At 46.3% G+C, this 25,881-nt stretch overlaps 1 protein-coding gene across 1 annotated transcript; it reads left to right on the plus strand.

Moving 5' to 3' along the window:
- Positions 1 to 4,617: 4,617 nt before the first annotated feature.
- Positions 4,618 to 24,059, plus strand: LOC135806074 (uncharacterized). Its single transcript, XM_065320221.1, has 7 exons — positions 4,618 to 4,937; positions 6,063 to 6,311; positions 8,651 to 8,773; positions 12,566 to 12,660; positions 13,587 to 13,813; positions 14,128 to 14,388; positions 16,424 to 24,059. Exons 2-7 carry the CDS (start codon positions 6,121 to 6,123, stop codon positions 23,537 to 23,539), a joined length of 8,013 nt encoding a protein of 2,670 aa, XP_065176293.1. The 5' UTR covers positions 4,618 to 4,937; positions 6,063 to 6,120; the 3' UTR covers positions 23,540 to 24,059.
- The last annotated feature ends 1,822 nt before the right edge of the window (positions 24,060 to 25,881 follow it).

The raw sequence follows: 25,881 nt of genomic DNA on the forward strand, positions 1-25,881 counted from the left end.
CTCGGAAGATTTCGTCGAGGCCAAAATGGCTTAGTGATAATTATGGTCATGGAATTTGAATCTGAGCTTGTGTGCTCGAGTGACAGTGATTCAGACGAGTCGTCCAGTGATCATGGTGATAGCTGCCAGGAGTATGATGATGATGCATTCTATCCTGATGTTGAGGAGTCTGTCTCTGGCTACAAGATCGTGGATTTACAGTGTCTCCAGGAACTGATGGATCAATTTACTGTCTGTAGGAAGTGCACGAAGGGAGACATGATCGTCAGTAACTGTCATGACACTGGACTTGGATCGACCCTGCGACTTCAATGCGCTTTGTGTGGACACAGTGGAAGTACGTCTCTGAGCAAGAAAATTTGCAGGAGCTATGATCTGAATTGACGATCTGTACTGGCGATGCGATGCATTGGACGTGGCCATGGTGGACTCCGAAAGTTTTGCGGCGTAATGAATTTTCCTGCTCCTGTAACGGAGAAAGCGTACCGCAGCCACCAGGAAGTTGTCCTTGCTGCAGCCGTAAAGCTAGCTGAAACTGACATGGTTCAATCCGCAGCTGAGTTGCGTGCCATGACAGATTCCACCCACGTCGCAGTGACGTTCGACGGCACTTGGATGCGCAGGGGATATTCGTCGCTGTATGGTGTGTTCGCGTGCATCTCCTTCCAGAGCGGCCGTGTACTGGACATCACAGTGAAGGGTCGATACTGTCACGAATGTAAGATCTGGACTGAGAAGAAGCGAAGTGGTGCAATCACGGAGGAAGCCTTTTCAACCTGGCTGGATAATCACAAGTGCAGCATAAACACAGCGGCATCTGCACCCGGTATGGAGAGTGAAGCTGCGTGCGATATTTGGCAGCGGTCTGTGGGCACACGCGGAGGCCTCATAAGAACCCTCTCCCAAAGGCTGTGTTCGAAGTCGTGAAGCCCATCTACATGCAGCTGTCCGAACGAAGTCTGCTGGAGCGCTGCCAGATGGGTGCAACGCAGAATGCGAACGAGTCGTTCAACAACGTCATTTGGAGAATGCGTCCGAAGGAAGGCTTCTGCTCCGTCGACACCGTTCAGCTGGCAAGTAGTTTGGCAGTGCTCAACTTCAACAACGGCGCTATCACCTTGCTCAGTGTGCTGAAAGAGTGTGGATGCATTGATGGCAATCACACGAAGGCAGCGCTTGAGCTAGAAGACCAATGGCGTGTGAAGAAGTCCCTCCGCAAGTCATCAGCACTGGAAAAGGAGAGCAGGAAAAGGAGAAGGAGGCAGAGGAAAGGCTGGGAGGAGACCACTATTGAGAAAGAGGGCACTACATATGACAAAGGTGGTTTCTGAATGGCAACTTCAGGTCAGATATGTGAAAATATTTCAGTAGCACTCCACTATCAGTCCTTTTTATGTAATTTTTAGGTGCATTTTTCACTGATTTTAGGGGTATTATGGGCACTCCGCGCAGTTTTTTAGAAATGCTGTACATATCTTGTATGTAAAAGTATATATTTTCTGGTTCTGTACGGTCCATTCTAGATCCGTTGCCTTCTTAGGACACAAGATCTTCTGTTAGAAACAAAATAATGGACCTTGAACTTCAGTCAAGTTATCTTGCGCACGTGCATTGTTATTTCAAGGCTGCAGTGGCACACCATGGGAACTGTAATCGCATTGTGCTTAGGCAACAGCCCTAGCCCCTTGGTACCTGATCATTTTGCAGTGTTATGTGTTTATCTTCAAGTGACCGTGTTTGAGAAAAACTGCGCAGAAATCATGCCCGGCTATCGCATTTTTTCCAAAATTGCTTTCCTGCATTTCTCCATGATACCAGTATACTTTCCACAGTTCTTGGTTGCAATGTCGTCAGTGGATGTCAAGGAACATAATTATACTGAAAATTTGAAGGAATTCTGATGTTTGAGTGCTGAGATTCAAGCGAATTTATAACGGGCACTGCAATATGGCCAGCGAACCTCCCGTCCCCCCTTAACCGATCATCAGACAGCAACTTGACTACAATTTTCAGAAGATAATAATTATTATGATTGAGATAGGCTGCAAGCTTGGATCATGCCGCGAATGAATGATAGTGTGATATGAAAATGATTTGGGTGATGGGGTGCAAAAATAGGCGCAAAAAATACACTTTAGGCCTAGGCTCATGCAACCATATGTTCTTATGAGGGAGGCGAGGAGAAGAACAGTGGGGTAAGTATGAGCAGCACCTCACCTGCGAGTAGTGAAAAGGTTATGTGATGGCTGATAGTGAGAATTTTGAGAGGTAGTACTTATTTTCATGTCTGCACTTGCTGACTACAATAGCTCCGATCTTTTGAGTTTTGTTGATACTGACGAGCTTGTCCGCCTGAAGGATCTCTAGCTTCCCTCTTACTAGTCTTAGTCACAGAGGACAGCGCTTGGTTATGTTACTGGGACCTGGGGTCTGGGCAATAACTGACCAACCAAGATTGTACTCGCTATTTTGACGCTTCAGGTTCCAGACACACTTTGATAGTTCCGTGCTCTTCTCATGTCTGAATGATGGTGGTGGTGTGGTGGGGGGTGCCGTGTCTCTTGTTGAATTCTGGCTCCGATATACTCCTTCTGTCTGTCCTCTCCGGTTACTTGACATGCATTCATGTACACGGGCTGGTGTAGTCTTGTGTCATCTCGGCGACAGGAGTCACAAGGCCCAAGGGATTTGCTCAGGCTACAGTACAGGTGCCACATATACCCGTCACGTCCTTGTTAGTCCCAGTATTCAAATGATGGCGCTGAAGTACGAATTGACTATGAACGTCAACCATTTTTAAACATAATACGACTCTTTCATTCACATAGTCATTCACCCCAGTAATCCGGTCCTCTGGGATTGTGGCGCCGAGAAGAATCGACCCACTCACAGGCACACCGGTCAGTGTGTAAGGTGTGCTTTATTGAATGCTTCACAAAGGTCCCTTGTGAATTTGTCTTTTCAAAGCATTTCCCTTTCCTACGCTTGCTATCCTCTTGACGAACTGCTGCCGAATAGGACAATGGATGATGAAGGCAGACATCATTGCGCTGACCATTCCGGCATGCACCACTTTCCCACCGGCCGGTGTAGTCTAGTGTAGTACTGGTACATTCTTTGCAGGAAAAAGTCCACTGTGTAATGTGTAATCTCTTGGGCATAACAGAAAACTTACAAGAGGTTCTAATTCTTGTCTCCGAGGAAATTGTTCGCATAGTAGACTCCTGATGATTGCGAACTTGAACATGAAGCTCGATCGGGCAGACAGATTTTCTTCCAATGCCTACAATGTCAATCAGTCAGGAAGAGTACGTCAGAACGTATTGTTAGCCATTCTTTTGCGAGTGCAGCTTGGCAACACATTGTGGTCTGCTAAATGTTGTCATTGCATGTCGTTATCGCTGGTCGTGCATGCAAGCTTGCCCAGCCAATGGCATTGTATGTTGACAAACCATTGTATTATTACTGATCTTTGCCCGGCCCCGCATAGAAATCATCGTGCACAATCTCTCTGATTACATGATTGTGTGCAACAAAATTCAATACTTCAGTCTTCAATATTTGAAACAAGTAAAAATGTACCCCAAGGACATTGGCGTCAAGGTCGTGTCTCCTGCGAGTCGAGTGACGTTAGGTGGCAAATTGGAGACTTGCAACAAGCCGGGAGAATAGCACGTACGTATGCCAATGAATACGGAATCGTGCGAAAAGCAGTATGAGGTGGATCAGCGGTTTTTTCGACCACCACTGTGACCAGTGACTTTTGTATCTGCTCACTATCCTGCATGACCATGTTTTTCATGAGCTAGTAGCTGCGCGCATGTCGTGCTTGTATTGATGCAGAGCGTTCAGAACTTCGGTGACAAGATGACAATGCCACAATCTGGAGCCTGTCATGGTGACCATTTCGTTGAACTAACTTCAACGGCTGAATAGCTCCATGACCATGATGACCTTATTGGCAAGAAAAGAGACGAACGCCATGAAAATGAATCAGGAACAATACTGCCGCCCCCATCCCCATGATTTGTATGGACTGCACTGCGACTGCGAGGTCAACATCTGAGCCTCGGACTGGCTGACACGATAGCCCGGTATGTTCAGATGTTACTCAACTACTATGATTACTGACCTATGACTTTGTATGAGTATGACATGCCATGTCTTCTGGCCGCCTAGCAAAGTACTACTAAGTAGTTAGTTGCACCTACCAACCATCTGCCTGTCATCTCGCCCCTTCTCTGGACTCCAGGATTGCGTCAAGACCGTCCGTTGCTAGCTGTCCTATGCGGCAGAGAGAGAATGCCCATCACCCGACCCCATGTGGGAACAATCGCATTGCTTTTGTTTATGCATAGATTGAATATCACGCGTCAAATCCTGACTGTGTTGACTCTGTTCTCATGGTTATCTTGGTTATGCGGACTACTGGCGACTACTGCTTGGCGCACGCGACTGTCACTAAAGTGTCAGTGTCAACAGGCTTTGCGGCTTGGATGCGCCCGAGATACATAGCTAGCTGTCGATCGGCAATGAATGAGCAGCAAGCATTATTAGCGCTTCAATAATTTGGTCAGCGCCGTATTTATCGACTAGAAGGCTCTGCAGTACCAAGCTGAACGTTTCGTTGTCAGTGGTGTATGTACTCAAGGTGAATAGTAACTCTCCTGTATAGCCCATTTGCAAGGATTACAGCCGGATGAAAATTTTCTTTCTCAATTTGCCTGGTGACAAACTGGCGACGCTTCCATTTTACCGAACAAAAGCATTTGAAGACCTCGAAAGGTGCCAGTCAACAGCACGCATCCCGATGAAGATAAACAACAGCAATTTACTATAACTTACAACGCCAACCTACCAGTGGATGAAGTACCAGCCAACGAAGCAACGACTGAGTCAAATTTTCACCTCGGCTGAAATCCCGGACCTAGTGTGAGGTAAGGTATCTTCACGTGTGTGAAGATCAAGTAAAGCGACTCAAGTAGGTGAAGCCAAGAGGGAATGTTTCGGCTGCTTGTGAAGGATACAGATTTTTTTAAAGCGGGGAGAACTCTAGTCAGCATTGCCCCCCCCCCCCCCCCTACAAATGCACAGTGTAGTGAGATCTGTGTCAGACCTGAACTTTGCTGAAGCGCTATGTCGGACGATAAAAACTCAACACTCGTCCCAAGTGACCACGTGTGCCGAAGGCTGAGCATCAGTAACTTTACTACTGAAAAAGCATACTAATTCCCATATCCTAGTACTGGATGCACCTTGCTGCAAGACTGGTTACAGCCAGTACAGGAAACATGGCTTGGTCAGAAGACTCAGAACGCAGCCTTAGGCTTTCAAGCCTACTGCATTGCAGTGCGCCATGAATAACATGACCAAGGACGTAGCTCGCACATCTGTGGTGCGGTGACCAAGTAGTAGTGAGTACCACCGGCAACCTCATTTTGCCTATTTTGCCTACTGTATAGCAGGAAATTTTCGGACGGAAATATTTTCGGACAAAGCCGAATTTTGACCTTTGGTACGGATTATATTTTCGCACAGTACTAGCTATGCTGCATGCATGCTAAATACACGTGTTCGCAAGCAGTATGCATGCTATAGTGTGCATAATTTCACATGAACAAATTTTAGTACGGAATTAATTTTAGTACAAAAGAAGCCGTGTACGAAATTGTCCGAAAATAAATTCCGTCCGAAAATTTCCTGCTATACAGTATGTAGTACAGGTGGAATCAGGCATTTTCTGGTCAGGTAGTGACCACCGCACTACATGTACGTCGACTATACACGAGCTAGCTACGCGCCTGGTGACTGAGTTACAGTCCCTGGCCCTGTGGCCACTTGACATTTTCCTATCATGTACACACAGTATCCTAGAACTAGCCGAACAAGATGATAATATTATGCAAAATTCACCGTGCATGCCCATGAGTACAGCAGCTCCCCAAAAAATGATAACCCAACCGGTATGAGTGCACAGCTTCGAAGCTCTCCCATTTTCATTGCATATTGGGCGTTCAGCCCCAAACCAAGAATTGACTGCCAATTTGTTTCTTTTTGTCTAGGGCACGCCGTGGAGGTGGTCGGCTCGGCTTGACGCGGCCAAAGAATTGCTTTGTTGCCATGGCAACTCATCAGCGTCTCTATGCCCTTCGCATAATCCTCCTTGCTGCTGTATTGTGGGAGGTTAATGGACAGTTTGGTAATATTGGGGACCTTGTTGATATCGGAGACAGGTTTCCAATCCTTCCAATAAATATCCGCCTACCAGTCATCACGCTCCCACCGAGAGATCCAAATGAAGTGCCAAGCGGGTGAGCCATTTTTATTGATATTTACATGTATGCTAGTACTACATGCCTGAGGAGTTTGATTACACAGCGTGACATGCGCATTTCAACATTTTTTTCGGATATTGTCCAAAATGATTCATTTCACGTGTAAAAGAGGAAAAAACACATGGGAACGAGTTATGAAGCAACTATCCACGACTGTAACAAGATAATAAGCAGTCAAAAAAGTGCGATAACCGGGCGCGAAACTGACATGTTACTGAGACATTCAACGGCCGTCGTGGATGTTGCTTCATAACTCGGTCCCATGTGTTTTTCTTCTGTTTTACATCTATTGCTGGCTCAGTATCCGCATTTCATGTACTCAACCCTGCTGGTCGCGCACTGAGTTCATGGCTTTAGCATAGGAGCTGCATGGAAAATTAGCTGTCAAATTGAAGAAATATTCCGCACAGAAGTATGACTTTGAAACTCATGGTGATTGAATACGTCCAACTCACGTTTGGCTCACAACAAAGATATATCTTCCTCGATGGAATCACAACTGCATACCTGCACGCACACGCACGTGCACCCTTGTACTTTTGAAGTACTTGTATGTGTACTTGCTCACTGCCAAAACTGGTCACGTGGGTCTCCCCGGGAGAGAGGAGAGATTCAAAAGGAATCTTGGAAGGATGACTCAATTGGCCATTGAACCGCCCAACGGCCGACACCCCCTGAAATCCCCAAACTATGGGTGGACTTGGAAATGATCCCACTTATGGGCTCACCACGCCTCAGTAAATGGGTGAGGACAGGGTGCAGAAAAAGGATTGACGGCATCAGGGTATACGTCCCGGGATCCAACTGCAGTTACTCCTGCCCCAGTGAAGGTAATACTTGCTAATAGTGCGGGTGGCTAAATCAGAGTGGATCTGATATAAGCTTCACTAGCACCATTGATTACACAAGAGTTAATCTAGCCAGAAACAGCCCATGGTTAACAGGTATGTAGACTTCAAATAGAAAATATGTGAGCCCTGAAACGCATGCACCCCCGAGCGCACGCGCTCACGCACACACACACACACGCACACACAAACACACACACACCCATGCACCCCCCCCCCCCCACGCAAACACAACTGACCCAACCCAGCATAGCCATAGTGCAGAAGTATGAGTACCGGTACTACACCGCTGATCAGCAAAAAAATGCAATCAAATCATACGTTTTGTGAAAATTCGGCAATGATTTCCTGGGAAATTTCTAAATCATCGGAAATGGCCTAAAACAGGACCGGATCTCTAACTCTTAAACGGCAGCGCCAATTGTTCCGAAACCTCTCCAGAACAATTTTCCGTGCCCAAACAAGCCCTTCAACCTATTTTGATTTTCGATTTTCCTGTAACTTCATGCAATTTTCTTGACAAGCCTGTTTGCTTATTATTTTGAAATGGCCGGTACGCGTATACGGTTGGTCCCACTTTGCCTGGATAAAGGGAGTCCTACTGCACTATTACTCCGATTACAGCCTCCTTTTAAAGTGATACAGGCAAAATAAACTCAAAGTTCTAAAAAAACACAAAAAAGGCCAATTCTCGCTCCACATATACTGGCACACACAGAGACATAGACAGCAATAGAAACAACACACACAGTGAAGGGTAGTTGGCCGCAGCCAGATGTGAACCGGATAACGTGTGAGGCATGGAAGCAAGGACTGGGGACCGAGAATCTCAGGTGCAATAGGTGTGCAAGCGGATAGCAGAAATAAGCCCGGATGATGCAGAACCACTTAGGACCGTCAGATTAATTTTCCTGGACCGAGCCAGCCGGGGGAAAAAACCCTCGAGCCAATGGACGCAGTAGAGAGGGAAAAAACGGGTGTATATCCCCAAAGGTGATTTGGCATCATGTAGGCATGGCAAGCACATCACGGCAAAAACATATTTACAAAAAAGCAATAATAAGATGCACAGAAATGAAGGGTGGGAGGGCAGGGACACTGGTGAGACTCAAAACTGACTGAAGAAGTCAGGAAAAGAAACGACGATAAAGAACACGCAAAGCGGTCGCGGGTGGGTGGTCGTCGGTCGCGTTGAGCAAGTGGTCGCCTTATCCAATCTGTTTTGAATGTGAATGCGTCCGTGACAAGGAAAAGTGGTCGCCATGGTCGAGTGGTCGCCATATCCGAGTGGTCGCCATTACAGGTTTTACTGTACATGAAATGATAACATTAATGCAGGGATTGTTAAACAGATGGAGTGATATGCAGTACAAGCCTACGTCTGACAATATCAATAATTATTATCACTGTCTTCTCTGTTCATATCCTGCACGTGGGCCCTGATGTTTGGTCTATGGTGTTTCGTAGACCAAACACAGAAGTATTTGCGTACAGGAGCCAGCGGCACACCAACAAGATTAAAGTCAACAGGCAGCAGAGCTACAACACGGGTTGTGGATTCCTCAATCTCGGTCGCTGCAGAAGATACAGGTATTGTGTGGACTGCTAAGTGTTTTCAATGTGCTGTATGCATATCAAGCACTCTGTTCCAATCTTTCAGTAAATCGCTGGCTACGTTCAATTGCAATTCTTCTGATCATACAGCGAGCACAGCCCGGATTATCTAGAAGGCCAGATACATAGTAGTATCATGGAGTATATGCCACAATGACATCATAACTTGGATACAAATGACATCTAAATAACCGACGAGGAGACAACAGTCGTAAAATAGCAATGAAAAATATCAATTGTGCACTCATAACCATGTATAAACAATTAAAATGAAACAATTCCAGAACGTTTTCGTGTGACCATCAACCCGTTATATAGCTAGAGTAATATGAAAAGAAGCGTGAGAATGCAGCACAGCTAGCGGTTATGCATAACGCGTGTAGTGTGAACCTTTGCAGTGTATCTGAGAATGGGTGTGCGTGTGGACAAAAACTGGTGAGTGCGTATTGTTGCGCACGTTTCTTTAAGCAGTTGCAGGTGTTGGAAGCTGTATGTATCTATTATTGCACGATTAAAGAGGTCAATATATGAAATATAGAACGAGTAAAAGACCGAGGTCTATATTTCATATATTGACCGATTATGAGGGCAATAATAGATTTATCACGAAATAGCATACCTAAAACTGGTTTTGCTTTGCTATAGGAAGAAAGGAATACTATTGTAATAGTATAATAGTATGTATATATGCCGTTTACATTGGACATTACTTCTGTGTAAACCGAAGTTTTCAGTTGTCTCTTGTAGTATGTTCCCCAAGTTCTTTGACTGAGAATCTGACAGTTTGGGTTCAAAGCCCAGCATTTGGCTTCAGATTTTTCTTCTTTCAGTTCTGATTTTTTTCTAAGTTGAGGAAAAAGTTCTAAGTCCTCGGGCTAAGTCACAAGTAAGTGGTCAATAATAAGCGTTATCCCATGGTACGGTACTATAGGCCTGTTTCAGCCAATCAGGAGCCTTGCTGACCGGGAAATAATAGCCAATACAATCCCGCGCGGGATGATATTCATTATTAACTGGGTTCACTTTTACCGTACCTACGGTGCACCCTGCATTGGCATGCCCCCACCCCCTCTCGATTCGATGCAATGTATCTTGCCACTGGAGTCCTTTCAATCAGAAACCCAGGGACAAAATGCACTACACAGAACCGTGAGAGGGTGGGAGCATGCCAATGCAGAGTGCACCGTCGGTACAGTAAAAGTGAACGGAGAGAACTTACCTCCGCGACAACGTCCAAAACCAGATTCCACACAAACAAACAACGAACTCCAATCACTATTCAACTCAACACTACGACACAAAGGAGACTTCGAAGTGCATCTGTTCTCATTCACTCTTTGTAAACTCGAAAACTACACAAAGTATCACCATCCGAGTGAAAATTTCTAATTGCAAGGAGAGATACCGTAACAACACGAAAAGTACAAGACGTGAAAGTGAGCCGAATATTCCACAGTGTGAAAGAAGAAGAGCTCAGCAATCCATGTGTGATGTAGATAAGATATGGATGCAAGATGCGACCTGCAATGATTATCATGACACTGTATCCAGTACGATTACCACAAGAACAATCTAAAACGTAGATGCTGCTACAAATCCAGTATGCCTATAATATAACCATGATAACAAGATCAACGTTCTTCCGATTGCATAGTGGCCGATAGTGATACAACGAAGAGTCTTGATACAACGAAATGCACTTTACTCACTGGTGCCAATGTCCGACGATATGTACACTGTGGTTACTGCCTGCACGGACAGTGTTCAGCAAGGATCCCAAACCGTTGAAAGTTCCACGCCGATCCAATGACAAGGAAGTTAGCACCAGCCTCCATAATGACGTGGTATCTCGCCGTGACTTGAAGTATGGCCCTTACTTTGAACCAAATGACTATGTATCATAACAGTGCAATCTCCGTCAATTCTCTAGTCCAACTACTAAAATGCAACTTGTCTCCCGAGCTCCATCGCTCTCAAACCTTGACTGGATTGAAAAGAAAGGCAGCATCTTGTTTTTGGTATAGCTGTACCTTGGTAATTGTATTGAGAACGCAGTTGCGTCGATCCCCAAAATGCGTAGATGTACCTGGGATAAGTAGGATATTGACCCGCGTACTCGGGTGTTACCGTACCCTCATATCATCCCTCCTGCTACGCAGTCGGGATGATATTCGGGAGGTAACACCCTCGTACTTGGGTAATATCCTATACGTCAATATAAGGGAGCATCTCATAAGTTCGCACTTTTTTTGTGAACGTAACGCATTTCGAATAGACTTTACCCCCCTACCTCCCCCCACTATTTGAAAGTCTTATCGCACATTTTCAGTGTAGATCTACTGTACTGTACATATCCATGCCATGGTATACACAATCATGTACAATGTTCATGTACATGGACATGAACATGAATGTTTTGCTAGTGTCGAAGTACATACAGTAGTACGGCATCTACTGAGTACAAGTAAGTTACATGCTTAGTTCAATCAATGACATGTACACACACATAAACAGAGTTCCTCCACAACGACTGTACTGTCAAAGCTGGCCAGGTACACTGTTTGATCAGGCTGGTGTGACATTTGACACCTCTGAGTAGCCTGCATGCGTGTATTGTAGTGCAAGGGTTAGATCTACACCTAAAACACACCCGGTAGATCTACCCTGCTGTCTGAAGCGGTCTAGCACATGCACAGCACTGTATTGTACACATCCAGAAAATGTGCGAACTGTCCATTTTCTATCCGAAATGGGCGCTACCCCCCTACCCCCGTTTCGAAATGCGTTACGTTTAGAAACAAAATGCGAACTTATGAGATGCTCCCTAAGCGGTCAATATATGCTGATATTTGACCGCTTAGAGATCACAAGTTTCTGTGGGGGTCAATAATAAGAGAGTGATAAATATTCGCACACGTGACCCTGTTCTATGCAAGCAAAAAGAAAATGTTGTAGCACTCACACTTTTTAAATAATACGCACTCACCAGTTTTTGTCCACACGCACTCACAGCTGCCACATTCATCTACTGCTACCATTCTCAGATACACTGCAAAGGTTCACACTACACGCGTTATGCATAACCGCTAGCTGTGCTGCATTCTCACGCTTCTTTTCATATTACTCTAGCTATATAACGGGTTGTTTTAGTGATTCTTACTATGTGACGATGTTCCACTGATGATGGTCACACGAAAACGTTCTGGAATTGTTTCATTTTAATTGTTTATACATGGTTATGAGTGCACAATTGATATTTTTCATTGCTATTTTACAAATGACATCATGGATAGATACTGATATCCAAAGCATGATGAATTCTTAGTCTCACAATCACCCCATTCCCTGAGTTACCAGTGTGAGTAAATTCATTGTACACTGTGTGTATTATCTAAGGGTCTCTGGGCTACACCAATCACTTGAAAGAAAAAAATATATGATCATCCAAATTTTCGGCCAAAGCCCATTTTCAGGAATGCAGTCACTGCAGACAAAACAGAGATTATAATGTGACAAATGTGATTCAGATTTTTCTTTCAGAGATTGGTGTAGCCGGGAGACCATTCGGAGCGTTGTGAAGATGTACTCGTATGGATAGAATGGATGGGCACACGGTGGAGTCTTTGCACACTGAGACATGTATCTATGGGATCTTATAATCATAGTGTTTTGCACACTGAGACATGTATCTATGGGGATCTTATAATCATAGTGTTCATCAGTTAACCAATCTCAGTGTGTGGTGATTTCTTTACACTATTATCACAGAACGGTGTCTTCATATCAGGTTAGTACTACGTACAGCCGAGTTGCGCGTTTCAGGTGCAGAAGTTTTGCCAGAAAGGATGGAAATGTCTGCAGAGGTAAGCCGGAGCATGTGGACGTATTGTGAAATGCTTCATCTTGGCAACATCTTCGGAGGAGCTATTGGCACATTGTGTAACCAGTGTCCCTGCTAGACACTCTTGATCTGTTTACAGCTTGGCAATTGTCAATTACGGTCTCTGCAAATCGCTCAAAAAGACTTGCACATCAAATGTCCAGTGAAGTCCATGAACTTTTTAGTGTAAAGTTCCAGAAAGTACAATTTTTCAATGGCCTTCATGCACATATAATTGATAAGTTGATACCAACTTGCGAATCGAGAATTGTGTGAAGCTGAGTGCTAGATGCCTGTAGCATAGTGGAGGCAGTGTGTGCAATTGGTAAGGCGCTAGGTGCTTCTCAATTCGCAAGTTGGCCCAAAGATTCCATGTCAGGGATCCCGCTAAGCCGTGCAATTGTTTCCGCCTGTATCTACCTCTTAAATTCCCATTATACTGTGACCAGTCTGCATTGAATATTGTTCGCCTGGTGATTGCACACAGGGAATGAAACTCAGAGTAGCAAAACACTACGAGTGATCCATTGTTTGTTGACATGTGTACAAGTACTTCATATGTATAGCGGGATCCAGAGCGGGATCCAGAGCGGGATCCACGTTTTGCATGTTTCTATAGCAGTGTAGGGAGATCTATTATAAAATCAGCGCACCATATTTGCAATCTTGTATCCAGCCAGGATCCGTCCACTAGTGTACACTAGGCAAGTGCTTCTACAGATAGTTATACGAGTATGCCTAATATGGGATAACCTGCCATAACCTGTTGTGACAATGAGTCTACTATGGGATAACCTGCCATATTATGACAATGAGTCGGGTGATGATCATTATGTACATGTGTGTGCTGTGACTGCGGCTCTCAGTGCCCTTTGTCATGTGCACTCTTTGTGGTGTGTGCTCCGTCAGTCGACTGCAGTGTTGCAAACTGGGGACGCTGGGGTGGCTGCACGCAGTCCTGCTATGAAGGTACAAGGAGAAGAACTAGAGGTATCTCACGCAGTGCTAGTAACGGTGGCAGGGGCTGCCCAACCACATCACAAACGACACACTGTAACCGAGGACGAAGGCAGTGCAACATTGAAAGGAGGTGCTGGAATAACGCCTATGTTCGCACCACATCGACTATCTGCCAGGTAAGGTCTTGTTTAGGCCAGTGTGTGCTGTACTCCCTACCCTAGCAAGGGTACATGTATACGCCCATAGAGCACTGCTTGAGGCCAAGACACTAGACATTTGTTCTCGCAAACACACACACACACGTAATACTGTACCACACACGTAGCTGTACTGATGAGGCCAATATGGCCGAAACAGCTTGCTGCCTACAGCTTTGAGCACTGTACCACACACTGTATGCTGCTATTGATTGGACACAACCATGGCAACTGTCACGTGACATAGCCGTAAACTCTGTTCCTCTGTACTATGTGCTGTATGATATCTGCAGCAATGCTTGTTTACATCGAGCAAAACCGCCTGGCAAGCACACTCTGGGTCAAGATGCAATGACAACAATGCATGCACTAAGGATGATGCATGCCGCTCTGGCCGATGCACTGGCACGCGGTACTCATGCCCGTTTAGCTGCACGTCCTGTAATGGTGTTGGTGGGTGCAACCCAAACAGAGGTTTTTGTCTAATCGATACGTCCACCGGGAAGCGATGCTATAGTGAAGGTGCAACGAATCCCGACTCTCCACAATGCCAGGTAAGCAGTATAAGCATGGCATGCTGGTACCGGTTACATGCACACATTCATGTAAATGTCACGCTGCAGGACAGCTATTACTAGTATAATTTACTACTCTAGAGTTTTCAACAAAGCTGCTGCTTACTTTCTTATTACTGTAAAAGCCATTATTCTAACGAGGCGCATATAACGATTTCCCGAAATTGACTGGTTTACGTGTACCAAAGGAAACGATTCTCACTTCTTCTCAATGCTCAACGCTCAATAGGACCGTATATGTGTCGATTTCAGTATAACGATTTCTATTTTAACGACAGATTTCTCCTCGTTAACTCGTTAGAGTTAGCACTTCGTGATATATATGGCTTTTACAGTACTCTGGAGTTACTAAATGTAGTACCGGTATGCCCCGCGAAGCGAATATCCAGCGGACTTTAATGCTTATCTTTGGATGGGCCAGTTTACATATAAAATTATATGATTATACATGTATCACAGGACCAAATGATCATGCATGCGCAGCTGAGTGCCTGGTGCTTTAAATGATCATGCATGCGCAGCTGAGTGCCTGGTACTTCCTCCGTTAACAAAAACTTCGTGATTGATTTTTGAGGGACTGGTTTGCTCACAAACTGGCGTGAAAGGAGTCGTGATCACTTTCGCGGCCTTGCCACGACAGAGATGCGATGCAAGGAAAGCGACCTTTCACAAGAAACCGAACGGAATCAATGGTTGCACTGTGGCAACATGGGTGATGGCAGCCATGGCGAACGAAACTGAAATACCACTTTTCGGAGGGCATAATGCGCTGCTTGGCCTCTCTAACACTGGGTTTGAGAGTGATAAAGAGCAATGGAACGGAGTAGCGATCTCACACAATGAGCGAGTGAACAAGCAGCAGCTCCGATCGCACGGTGCTATGAAATGATTCTGAATTCAAGTTCTTGTTCAACCTGCGTAAAGCCCAGATTCAAATGCTGACCATGCATTCTTTAGAAGTCTGCAGTCCGACGTGAGTCTCGTGGCTAAGGAAAATCGACGGGACTTGCTAGCCGCTGCCGTTCAGTGCTGGCAGGAGCATCCATCAGAGAAATGGAATCAGTTTGGCTGTGCCTTTACTTCTCGTTTTGCGGAGTTCTGGAGAGTGGAGATGAAACCAGCAAGTCATGAAATATGTTTACGACTCCCTGGTGGAAACGAGTAATTGCCACCGTGGCGGATCACGCATCTTGAAAGCCAACTTGAACGACGGCGACATCACGAACGTTCAGCGGAGTATGATCAAAGAAGCCGAGCCAAGGCTGAAACGAGCTGAACAACGACTCAAGAGCGATGATGATTCGCGTGCAGCAGATGACGACAGCGACGCAGGGTCAAAAATGTGTCGAGCGACGCAAACTGAACTCTCTGCTCATTCCGCCAACAGTTTCTCTCGGAAAGGCGCTGTACATAGGCTGAACTACAATCGCCCAGTGATTTACAGTGGATACAAACTGTTCTTGCCCTGTTCTAAGCGTTCTCATATCCATCAAAACCCATCACGAAGTTTTTGTTAACGGAGGAAGTATACATTCCAGGCTTTCCATAATATAAACAGCGGGTTATAAATCACTCAATTATGGTTTATGAATTATGGTCTGGGACCATAATTCATGTACATGCATGTGGATTTTCATGTCGAAACCCAAACTGAAAAAGAAAATCAGGCTTTGATTCCATGCCAGAATTCTTCCAAAATCGAGCGCTCTCAGAGCCACAGGGCTATTAGAGTAAATCATAGTCTTCCAGCTACGGGATTATGTTATGGACGTCAAGCTGTGCTATGGCCCTATGGGCACAATAACTGATCTGAATTGCAATGAACAGTGCTGATGCTTTACAGGTTAGTCACACAACACAAAAATCAGTCTTTCCTTGGTTTGCAAGTAATCAGCACTAGAGTTGCCAATGTGTTCTTCGTGTGTACTTGACGTGTTGTTGAGCTTGTTGCAGATCAATGGCAATGTATAGTATTTATGCTTCTTTCTTTCTATCATGCACTGACCACATGCAGTTGTGCACCCATGGCTCAAACCCTATCCAATGGAGTAACAGGCCGGTGGGTACGCGATGCAGCAACCCGGATGTGTGTATCCGCAACAGCAAATGTAACAGTAATGGCCAGTGCGTGGGTGAAGACTACCGGCATGAGTGCCAGACGGAGTGTCAACGCTGCAGCTCCTCCGGCAAGTGTCAGCAGACAAAGGGCTGCATTGCCAGCAACAGGAGATGTGGATGCAGCATTGGTGGAAGGTGCTATGCAGAGCGACAAACCAACCCCTCCACACAGTGCCAGTATTGTAAGCTGCAAGAAAATCCAAGTGCCTGGACGAACAAAGAGAACGGATTCAATTGCAATGACAATAACATATGCACCCACACAGATCGATGTGTTGGAGGTAGATGCTCGGGTACAGCATATCAATGTAGTGTCAGGAAAGAGGACGTGTGCATGAGAAGCAACAACTGCGATGGCAAAGGAGGCTGTGATCCATCTTTCTTTGGATCAGAGAAGAGATGCTATGAGAGGCAAGATGCATGTGACCATCCCACCACATACTGCACAGGTAGACATGCTGTTTGCAGTGTTACCACTATCAAGCAATTGCCTGGTGGAGTACCTCCAATTAGTCTTGGTACCGTGACACTGACTGATCATCAGCAGACTGTATTACCGAAATCAACAACAAAAGGAGGAGAGGAAATTGCACTAACAAAAGATACTGGGCGTGTAACTATCAAGCTGGAAGGTTTTACTGTGCCATGTGGAAATGTGCAGTATACTACTGAAGTCCGTGCCTATCCGAATACTGGATCAAGTCAGTTGGGATCAGTTCGGACAACTGGAAATAGTGGAGACGCATTGACAGTAAGCATACCAGTGGCAATGCAGCATGGTTCAATGTACAGAGTACACGTCATGGCTGCAAACATCCGCTCCAATACCGTCAGCATGACATCTCTACCTCTTCTCGTAGACACAAGTGCTCCTACCCTCACAGATGGTCTCCAGGATGGTCCTCTGTCAGTGTCAGTCCCATTCAACAAGGATATTGACTACCAATCCAGCTTATCTGCCCTCACAGTTAATTGGAAAACTGATAACCTGCAGGATGCAGAGAGCGGTATTTCCAGGTCATCAATCAAAATGTCATATGGAACATCGCCCACATCGGCTCAACATCCATTTGTGGACTGTCCAAGGAGTCAACGAGATAGTGGATACTGTATGTTAGAGGGCCTGCAGCTGCAAAGAGGAGTCCGTTACTATGCCTTTCTCTCTGTCGACAATGTTCTGGGTACAAGTGGCATATTTTCAACTGATGGTGTCACCTTGGATGATACACCCCCAACAGGTGGCATGTTAAACTTGATGGGGCTACTTCCGGCACAAGCTGATAACTATGAATACATCTCTTCAGCTGACGGCAAGAGGCTGACTGCAACTCTGTCTGGGGTTTCCGATCCAGAGAGTGGTCTGATTAAGTTCAGTCAAGTTGTGTGCGACCAGGGAACAAATCTATGCACAGAACAAGGTTATACCACCTTTTCTTGTACCAGCCAACCATGTACAGTGCAAGTAGATCACCCCAATGATCGTCTCGTATCACAGGGCAGCTTTCTCAACAACCATGTATATTCTCTTGTAGCAAGAGTTGAGAACAATGCTGGTCTTACATCAGACATCCAGTCTGAGCGAGTCTTAGTAGATCGTGTACCCCCTACAGGTGGAGCTGTGTTTGATGGCTCAACTACTGGAGTTGATATCATGTATCAAAGCAACACTGATCAACTCTCTGCTAACTGGAATGGATTTGTAGATTCGGAGTCAGGCATCAAGAACTATGTTGTATCAGTTGTTGATGAATCGGACACAACCCTGGCTACAAAAACAACCACAGGTCTGTCACTCACAATACAGACCCGCTTAACTCACGGCGTCACATACAGGATGTGTGTTGATGCCACCGACAATGGTGACAATAGCAACAGAGTGTGTTCAAATGGTTTACTAATTGATAGCATGCTCCCAGTAGGTGGTACAGTGCTGGACATCGACCCATCAGGATCAAGCCTGGCTGAAATTGACTTCCAAATATCTACAAAATCCATGAAGACCAAGTGGATGGGCTTTCAAGCATTGAGTGGAATCCAATCTTACTCTTGGTCAATTGGTACGACTGCAGGCAGTTCCGATGTGCTGTCCAAGCGTGCTGTTGGCTTGCAGACAATGCAATCTACAGGAAATCGTAACTTACAATCAGGACGGACGTACTTCGCAAATGTATGGTGTACCAGTCGATCAGGCCTGACAAGTTTGGTCAGTTCAGATGGTGTGCTAGTGGATACATCGCCACCAGATGGGGGCATGGTAATTGATCTCTGCACCGATACAGAGCCATGCGAGTCTTCGAATGATATTGACTATACCTCTGTGAATGACAAGCTTAGAGCCCGTTGGTTTGGTTTCACGGATGAACAAAGTGGAGTCAAACACTACAGCTGGAATTATGCGGACTGCTCAAGCAAAGTGCCACTTTTCGACACCGACAAGCCAGCATCACTCAACACAGAATTTAACAGCTTCCCCAAAGGCGCACTTGATACTAATGTTCGCTATTGCATCGTCGTACGGGCCATGAACAATGCCGGCCTGATCTCGTCTATATGGTCTGATGGGTTTCTTGTCGACATCACAGCACCGCGGGTGTTTACAGTGACCGATGGCGCCGTAGTAGGTAGTGATACAGATCATCAGAAAGACGTCACAGCGATGCATGCTGTGTGGGATTCACCTGTGGACAAGCAGAGCGCTGTGCTGTACCAAACAATCATTGCCAAGCAGAGCAGTCGAACCCCAGCATTGGCAATTTCTTCTATGATACGCCTGCCCAACACCACAACCAATTATGTTATAAATGATCTTCAGCTCACTGATCTAGAGACATACATCATTGAAGTATGTGCGGTCAACTATGCTGGACTGGAGCGCTGTGCAGCATCGGACGGTGTGCTGATAGATGTAACTGCACCTACGAAAGGACTGGTATTCACTGGTACAACAACTAAGGGAAAGAGGTATCAAGCATCCAACTCAAGCCTTACTGCACGCTGGCATAGCTTCATAGACCGTCAGAGTGATATTGCCTCCTTCTCTTGGTCTGTCGAGTCTGCTAAAGATGGTTCGGTGGTGAGAGCCAAAGAAAATGTTGGATATCGTATGGAAGCAACTGCAAACAACCTGCAGCTGAACAGTGGTGAGCAGTACGTTGTTGTGGTAGAAGCTGAAAACAATGCCGGCGGTGTAGTGATGAGTGAGAGTGAAGCCATTACTATCGATACAACTCCGGCTGTTAACGCTAAGAAGCCAGTGCTGCAGTTCAATGGTAACACAGCCTCAGTATCATGGGAGCCATTCAAAGATGACGAGAGCTTTGTCTGGTACTACAAGTGGGCAATCGGCGTCGAGCCCTTCGGCAACCAGATCACGGGATACAACATGGCCGGTAACCTTAGCAACATGGCAGAGATGCACAGCACCTTCGTGACAGGCCAGGTGTACTATGCAACTGTGATTGGCAGAAACAGAGCTGGTCTCTGGACATATGAGAACCACTGCTCTCTATCTGTGGTGTTTGATGGCAGTCCACCAGTGCTGAGGGACTTGGACATTGTGGATTCAACATTAGGAATAAAGGTTACTATTGCTTCATCTACATCTGATCTATCCTGCAATTGGGCACTACCAGTAGACCATGAGTCGATGGTAACTGACTGCGCTGTGAACGTTCTTGGAGAATCAGAGAACACTATCCTTCATAGTTCTGGAGTAAGCCCAGAGCAGGTCAGCTATGCTATACCACACTCTGCTCTTGCTGGTGCTAGTGATCAAATCCAATGCCAGCTGCAGTGCTCAAACCTGGCTGGACTGTCTTCATCAACAATGTCTGCAACTGTAATCCTGGATAACATGCCACCTTCACCAGGCTCAGCCAATGTACCTGACTTCTGGGCCAAACCTAACCAGTTTACACTAAGCTGGACGCCATGTACAGATAGCGAGTCTGTAATCACTGAGTATAAGTGGTGGCTGGTGAACACCGCTACTGATGAAAAGATTGGAATGAAGACAGAAAGTGGGATTGCTCAGAGAAGTGAAATTGACGGTGTGCAATTTGAACATGGTCAAACCTATGCTGTGTATATGCAATGTTCCAACTCTGCTGGCCTTGAAACTAACTGGACATCACCAACATTCTTAGTGGATCTAACACAGCCCAGTGTTAGTTCAGTATCGGCAGCTATTCAGCCAGCAGCAAGTGAATCCATGACTGGCTCTAATCCCAATATGCATCTATCGGCAAAATGGCGTGCATCCCGTGATAACGAAAGTGGTGTGCTTGGATATCGCTGGGCAGTGGGCGTCTCTCCTGGTGGATGTCAGGTAGCTGAATTCTCCTCAGTGTCGCCAGATCAAATGTTTGTTTGCAGTAGCTGCTCGCTACAACATGGTGAGTCATACTATGTAACTGTTGAAACGGTGAATATGGCTGGTGAGACAATGACGTCAGTTTCATCGCCAGTGACTGTTGACAAGAGACCACCGCGGCCTGGCCAGGTAGAATTACTCAATGTAAACTCCAAGACGGGTGAAGTTACTGCCCTATGCCAATCTTTTATTGACTACCAAACTGCTATCGTAGGCTGTGAGTGGATTATAGCTGACAATCAAGTGGAGGTCTCCCGTGGACAAATACCCTGTTTGTGTTCTAACTGCACTTTCAGTACATCTCCGCTCTTAGTGCCTCTGCCGACTGCCTCACTGCAAGTCGTTTGTACAGATGCCGGAAATCACTCGGTTTCGCATGGTGTCCAGGTAGATTTCAGTTCCCCTGCCGCTGGCCAGCTTACGTGCAAGCCCTACATTGCCACTGCCAATGAATTGACACTACAATTGGCAGGCTTTTTTGATCTCCAATCTCCCAATCTGCAATTCCGCTGGTCAATTGTGGAAACAGACAGCCTGACAACATCTCTGCCATGGCGAAGCGGTGGCATTTCTTCATCAGCATCTATTCTGCATGCCACTGAGCTGAATCTAAAGGAAGGAGTATCGTACAATGCTACTGTGCAGGCTATAAACGAGCAGGGCCTTTCCATTCGTGCAACATGTATCTTCGAAGTGGACTCATCGCCGCCTGCAGAAGGCACTGTTCAATTTGCAGCTGGCCAGACCTATGTCTCCAGTATGGACACGCTGGCAATAGAATGGAGCGGCTTCCAGGATGACGAAAGCGGTATAATGCGGTATGAGTGGTGTCTATCAACTCCAGGCCAACAGTCTAGCCGAATCTTTTGCAAGACAGTGGGAAGTGAGATGACGACAGCGCATTGTAGAGATTGTCCTGTTGTGTCTGGTGTTGCCTACACTGTACAAGTGACAGCAACAAATGCAGCAGGACTGATCACCATGGCAACATCCAATGCTGTCACACTAGATAGAAGTCCACCCATTGTTGGCGCGGTGTACGAGGGCATGCGGGGTGGCGATGACATTGACTACATAAAATCTACATCTATGCTGAATCTTCAACGCCTTGGCTTTGCCGATGCTGAATCCGGCATCAGCAGATGCGACTTTGAGCTGCGCACTTCTCAGGGTGATAACAAGGTATGGTCTGCAACCGTGTTGGATCCTCAAACATCAGTTAGCCTAAATGCCGATATGCTGCCCACCGGTCAGAAGCTGATTACCCATGTGACGTGTTGGAACCAGGCTGGACTCACTTCTTTCAATGTATCAGATGGTGTGGTGGTGGACTCATCGCGCATATCATTGTCAAGCATTCGCCTTCAAGTCGACTATGAAAGTGGAGTGCAGCCGGAAGTTCAGGTTTGGCTGGATGGAGTAGAGGATAGCGAGAGTGGTGTCGAAACCATCAGTGCCTTTCTTATCGATGTCAGCACGACAGAGCCTGTGTACTCTGTCAATCAAATGGATTTCTCCAGCTACTTTGCCATCTCCGGTGCCAACCTGACACAAGGCGGACAGTATTTCATTCGAGTGACATTGCGTGACCGTAGTGGATGGAGAACCACGGCAGAAAGTGATCAGTTCATCTTCGACTCGACAGCACCGTCCGAAGGCAGCGTAAATGACGGTATTGGTCTGGATATTGACTACACCAGTCACGTGTCTTCTCTGTCTGCTAACTGGGCCAGCATCACTGATAGTGAGAGTGGAATATCTCATTTTGACTATGCTATCGGTACAACACCCGGTGGAACTCAAACCCTGTCCTACACGAATGTTGGCACTAGCACATCTGCTACATGTCCCAACACGCAATGTCAAATCAAGCCCGGTGTAAAGTATTATGCAACTGTTCGTGCAACGAACGGGGCCAATTTGAAATCATGGTTCATATCAGATGGAGTAACAGTGGATACTACAGCACCATCTGATACTAGGATATCTATGAATGGTGATACCTCAACACAGTTCATCTCCACCGATCAAGTACTGCAGGTCAGTTGGGGAAACAGCACAGTAGACTATGAAAGTCCCATCATCGCATACTCACTGTGCCTTAGTGAGGTAGAGGACACGTGCAGTCTTGGACCAGCGGAGTCGGTCGGCATGGTTACCAAAGCTAGTCTGACTGTACCACAATTGTCCAGCAACACAGCAGTCTATGTGGTTGTCATGGCAGAGAACGCTGCCTTGCTGACAGGCACAGTAACGTCATGGAAACTGATCATCGACAATACCCCACCTCGGCCTGGTGTGGTGGTGGACGGCGAAACTAATGATGATCTTGACTGTCAACTCTATGATCAGCCAGTGAGTGCATCATGGCATGGATTTGAGGATAGGCAAAGTGGCATAGCAATCTACCACTGGGCTATTGGGTCGCAGCCATTCACTGCTGATATCCAGGACTGGACTAATGTTGGCTCACAGACCAGTGGTACTGTTGTTCTAAACAACACTAGGCCTGGACAGGTCTTGTACTCATCCATCAGAGCGTTCAACAAGGCACAGATACCCACACAGGCAGCGTCTGATGGCATGCGCCTCCAGTCAACAGCACAGAACAACATCGCTGAGTTCTGCATGGCCCCGTAATTAGTTCGTAGCCTAGATGATGTGTATGCGGACATTAGTTTTTCTCACTCACTCGCATACTTTAGTGCAAATGCAATAGTCTCCCATTTCTTTTTCTCGCGATTACATTTATTAAAAACATGCTATCTATAATCTGGCGCAGATTGAGTATAATCTGGCTTACATGGAAATTTCCAACCTGGCTCTCATTTCCACAGCTGTACTCAGTAGTCAGCTTTTCACCTGCACTCAGACTAGTGTTTACTTTGAAGTCAAACTATGATGTGAGTCAGTTACAGGACTGGATATCCAGTTATCAAGTTTGGTCAGCCCCTGCTAATTTCAAGCGACTTCTATTATAGCCTGACCTAGAATCTTCATATTTGAACCTTGAAGTAACAGCAGCCATTATTGTACAATGAGCATGATACTAATACCGTTGTTGCTGCCGCTCCTGCCAACACTGCTAGCCCGCAGCTTGTGCTTCAGCTTCATAATCCCAAAGAATACGCAGTCTGACTCCCCGCAGTCTCTATCTCCATCTATCTGGTGCAGTATTTACTATTGGTATCTCAGACCAGGTATTCAGCCAAGTAGAGAAATCAATGGGTGCTGTAAAGCTCCGGTGAACGACTCAACAAACAGACTACAGTATTTTCACCGGAGCTTCATGAACAGTAATCAAGTGAATAACTGAGGACCCTATCATGGGCCTATGCACTGCCATGTAATGCGGACCCGGCATGAAGTATTATGTGCATTTGTGTATTCTATTCGCGGGCACCACGCCGCACCAGTGGACCAAAGTGGGACCAAGGGTGGACTGAGGGGGGGGGGGGGGGGGGACCGAGGTTGGACCGGGCCAAGGGTAGGCCGAGGTTGGACCAACAAGCGTGGGCTGAAGTTGAAGCAAGGTTGGACCTGCACGTGGACTGGAGGAGAAACGCCTCTGTATGCTGACCCACGATTATCTTTCTCCCTCTCACTCCCGGGGATCCCGTCCCTGGATTGGACCGAAAACCATGGCATGGGCATCTTTCTCCATTTCACTCCAGACCCTGTGAGTGGCAGCTGAGCTGTTGGGTGCTAGGGTTGTAGGTGTCCTTATGTCGTCTGATGATTGGTTTTTGCCCTGAAAGCGAAACTCTGAGCAGGGCCGGCGGAACCGGTCAGGCTGGTCCGGCCATGGCCGGACCACTTTCCCAGCTGGATTGGACCACTTTCCCAGCTGGATGGTCCATGTGATTCGTGCAAAACCGGTGTAAAAAAATCCAGAGGTACATGACTCGACTGTATTGCCGACGTGTGATGTGCTTCGAAGTAGCTCAGGACTCCGTGACCGGCACTGTATGGCTGATATGGATAAAAAAAAGTTGTGTTTGTGTTCTTTCACTATAATTTTCTGGAGCCTTAGAGATGCCCAAATTCGCTCTATTTCACGTAAATTTTAAATATTTCTCCCGGGGGACGTCCCCCGGACCCCCCTCAAAAGTTCGCCGGACCACTCCCAAACTCCTTCCTCCGGCCCTGCTGAGTAACAACGAAACAGCACTATCTTGCTTCCTTTTGACGTTTTGTGTACCTCTTGCCGTCTTGGGTAGGTGTCCGCTGTAAAGGTGTTCAGTTGTAAGCCGCCGGCTGCAACAAGTAATTAGTTACCATGGTTACAGTTGTAGGCCCCTGACTCTGTCCAATGATTATGTAGACATACATGACTAATAATTATAGTGTCGCATAATCATGATGATCACACACTGCGACGTAACTACTTCGTAAGCCAGTAAAGCAAGCTCAATGCAAGTGCACCTGAACCAGAAAAGTCAGAAACTAACTAATACATGAACACACCACACAGCCCTCTCGCTTCCAACGAAGCTAACTAATAATATTTATTTATGCAAAGTAACGATTAGTTATGGGGCGGGGATACGCAGACTTGACTGCCGGCTGAACCTACAGTCTACCTGGTCTACACTCCTCTGTGTTTCATGGCATCTTCCCTACATTCGCAGTGGGAAAGACGCACACTGCTTGTGCAGGATGAAGATAGCCTTGGCCAATTGGGAGGGGACAGAAACTGAAACTTGAGATGTTGAGTGAAAGAGAGTGTTCCTCGGCTACAAAGCACAAGTACATACATTGTACCAAACGGCACGTAACAGGAGCGGACCATCGCTGTTTCCATTTTGCCTATTCCCATAATATCATTCTCATGGGCCACAAAGTTGCTGTGACTTAGCCAAGCTAAGCCGAGATTTCTCTGTGGATCATGGAGGGGTTATTTATGTACCTAGAGCGGCGAGTAAAGCGAGCGTGGCGACAGTGTGAGCTGCATTTTAGTTACCGCACGGGGTAACGAGGCA

This window comes from Sycon ciliatum, chromosome 1 (assembly GCF_964019385.1).
Source record: "Sycon ciliatum chromosome 1, ocSycCili1.1, whole genome shotgun sequence".
Lineage (NCBI taxonomy): Eukaryota > Metazoa > Porifera > Calcarea > Leucosolenida > Sycettidae > Sycon > Sycon ciliatum.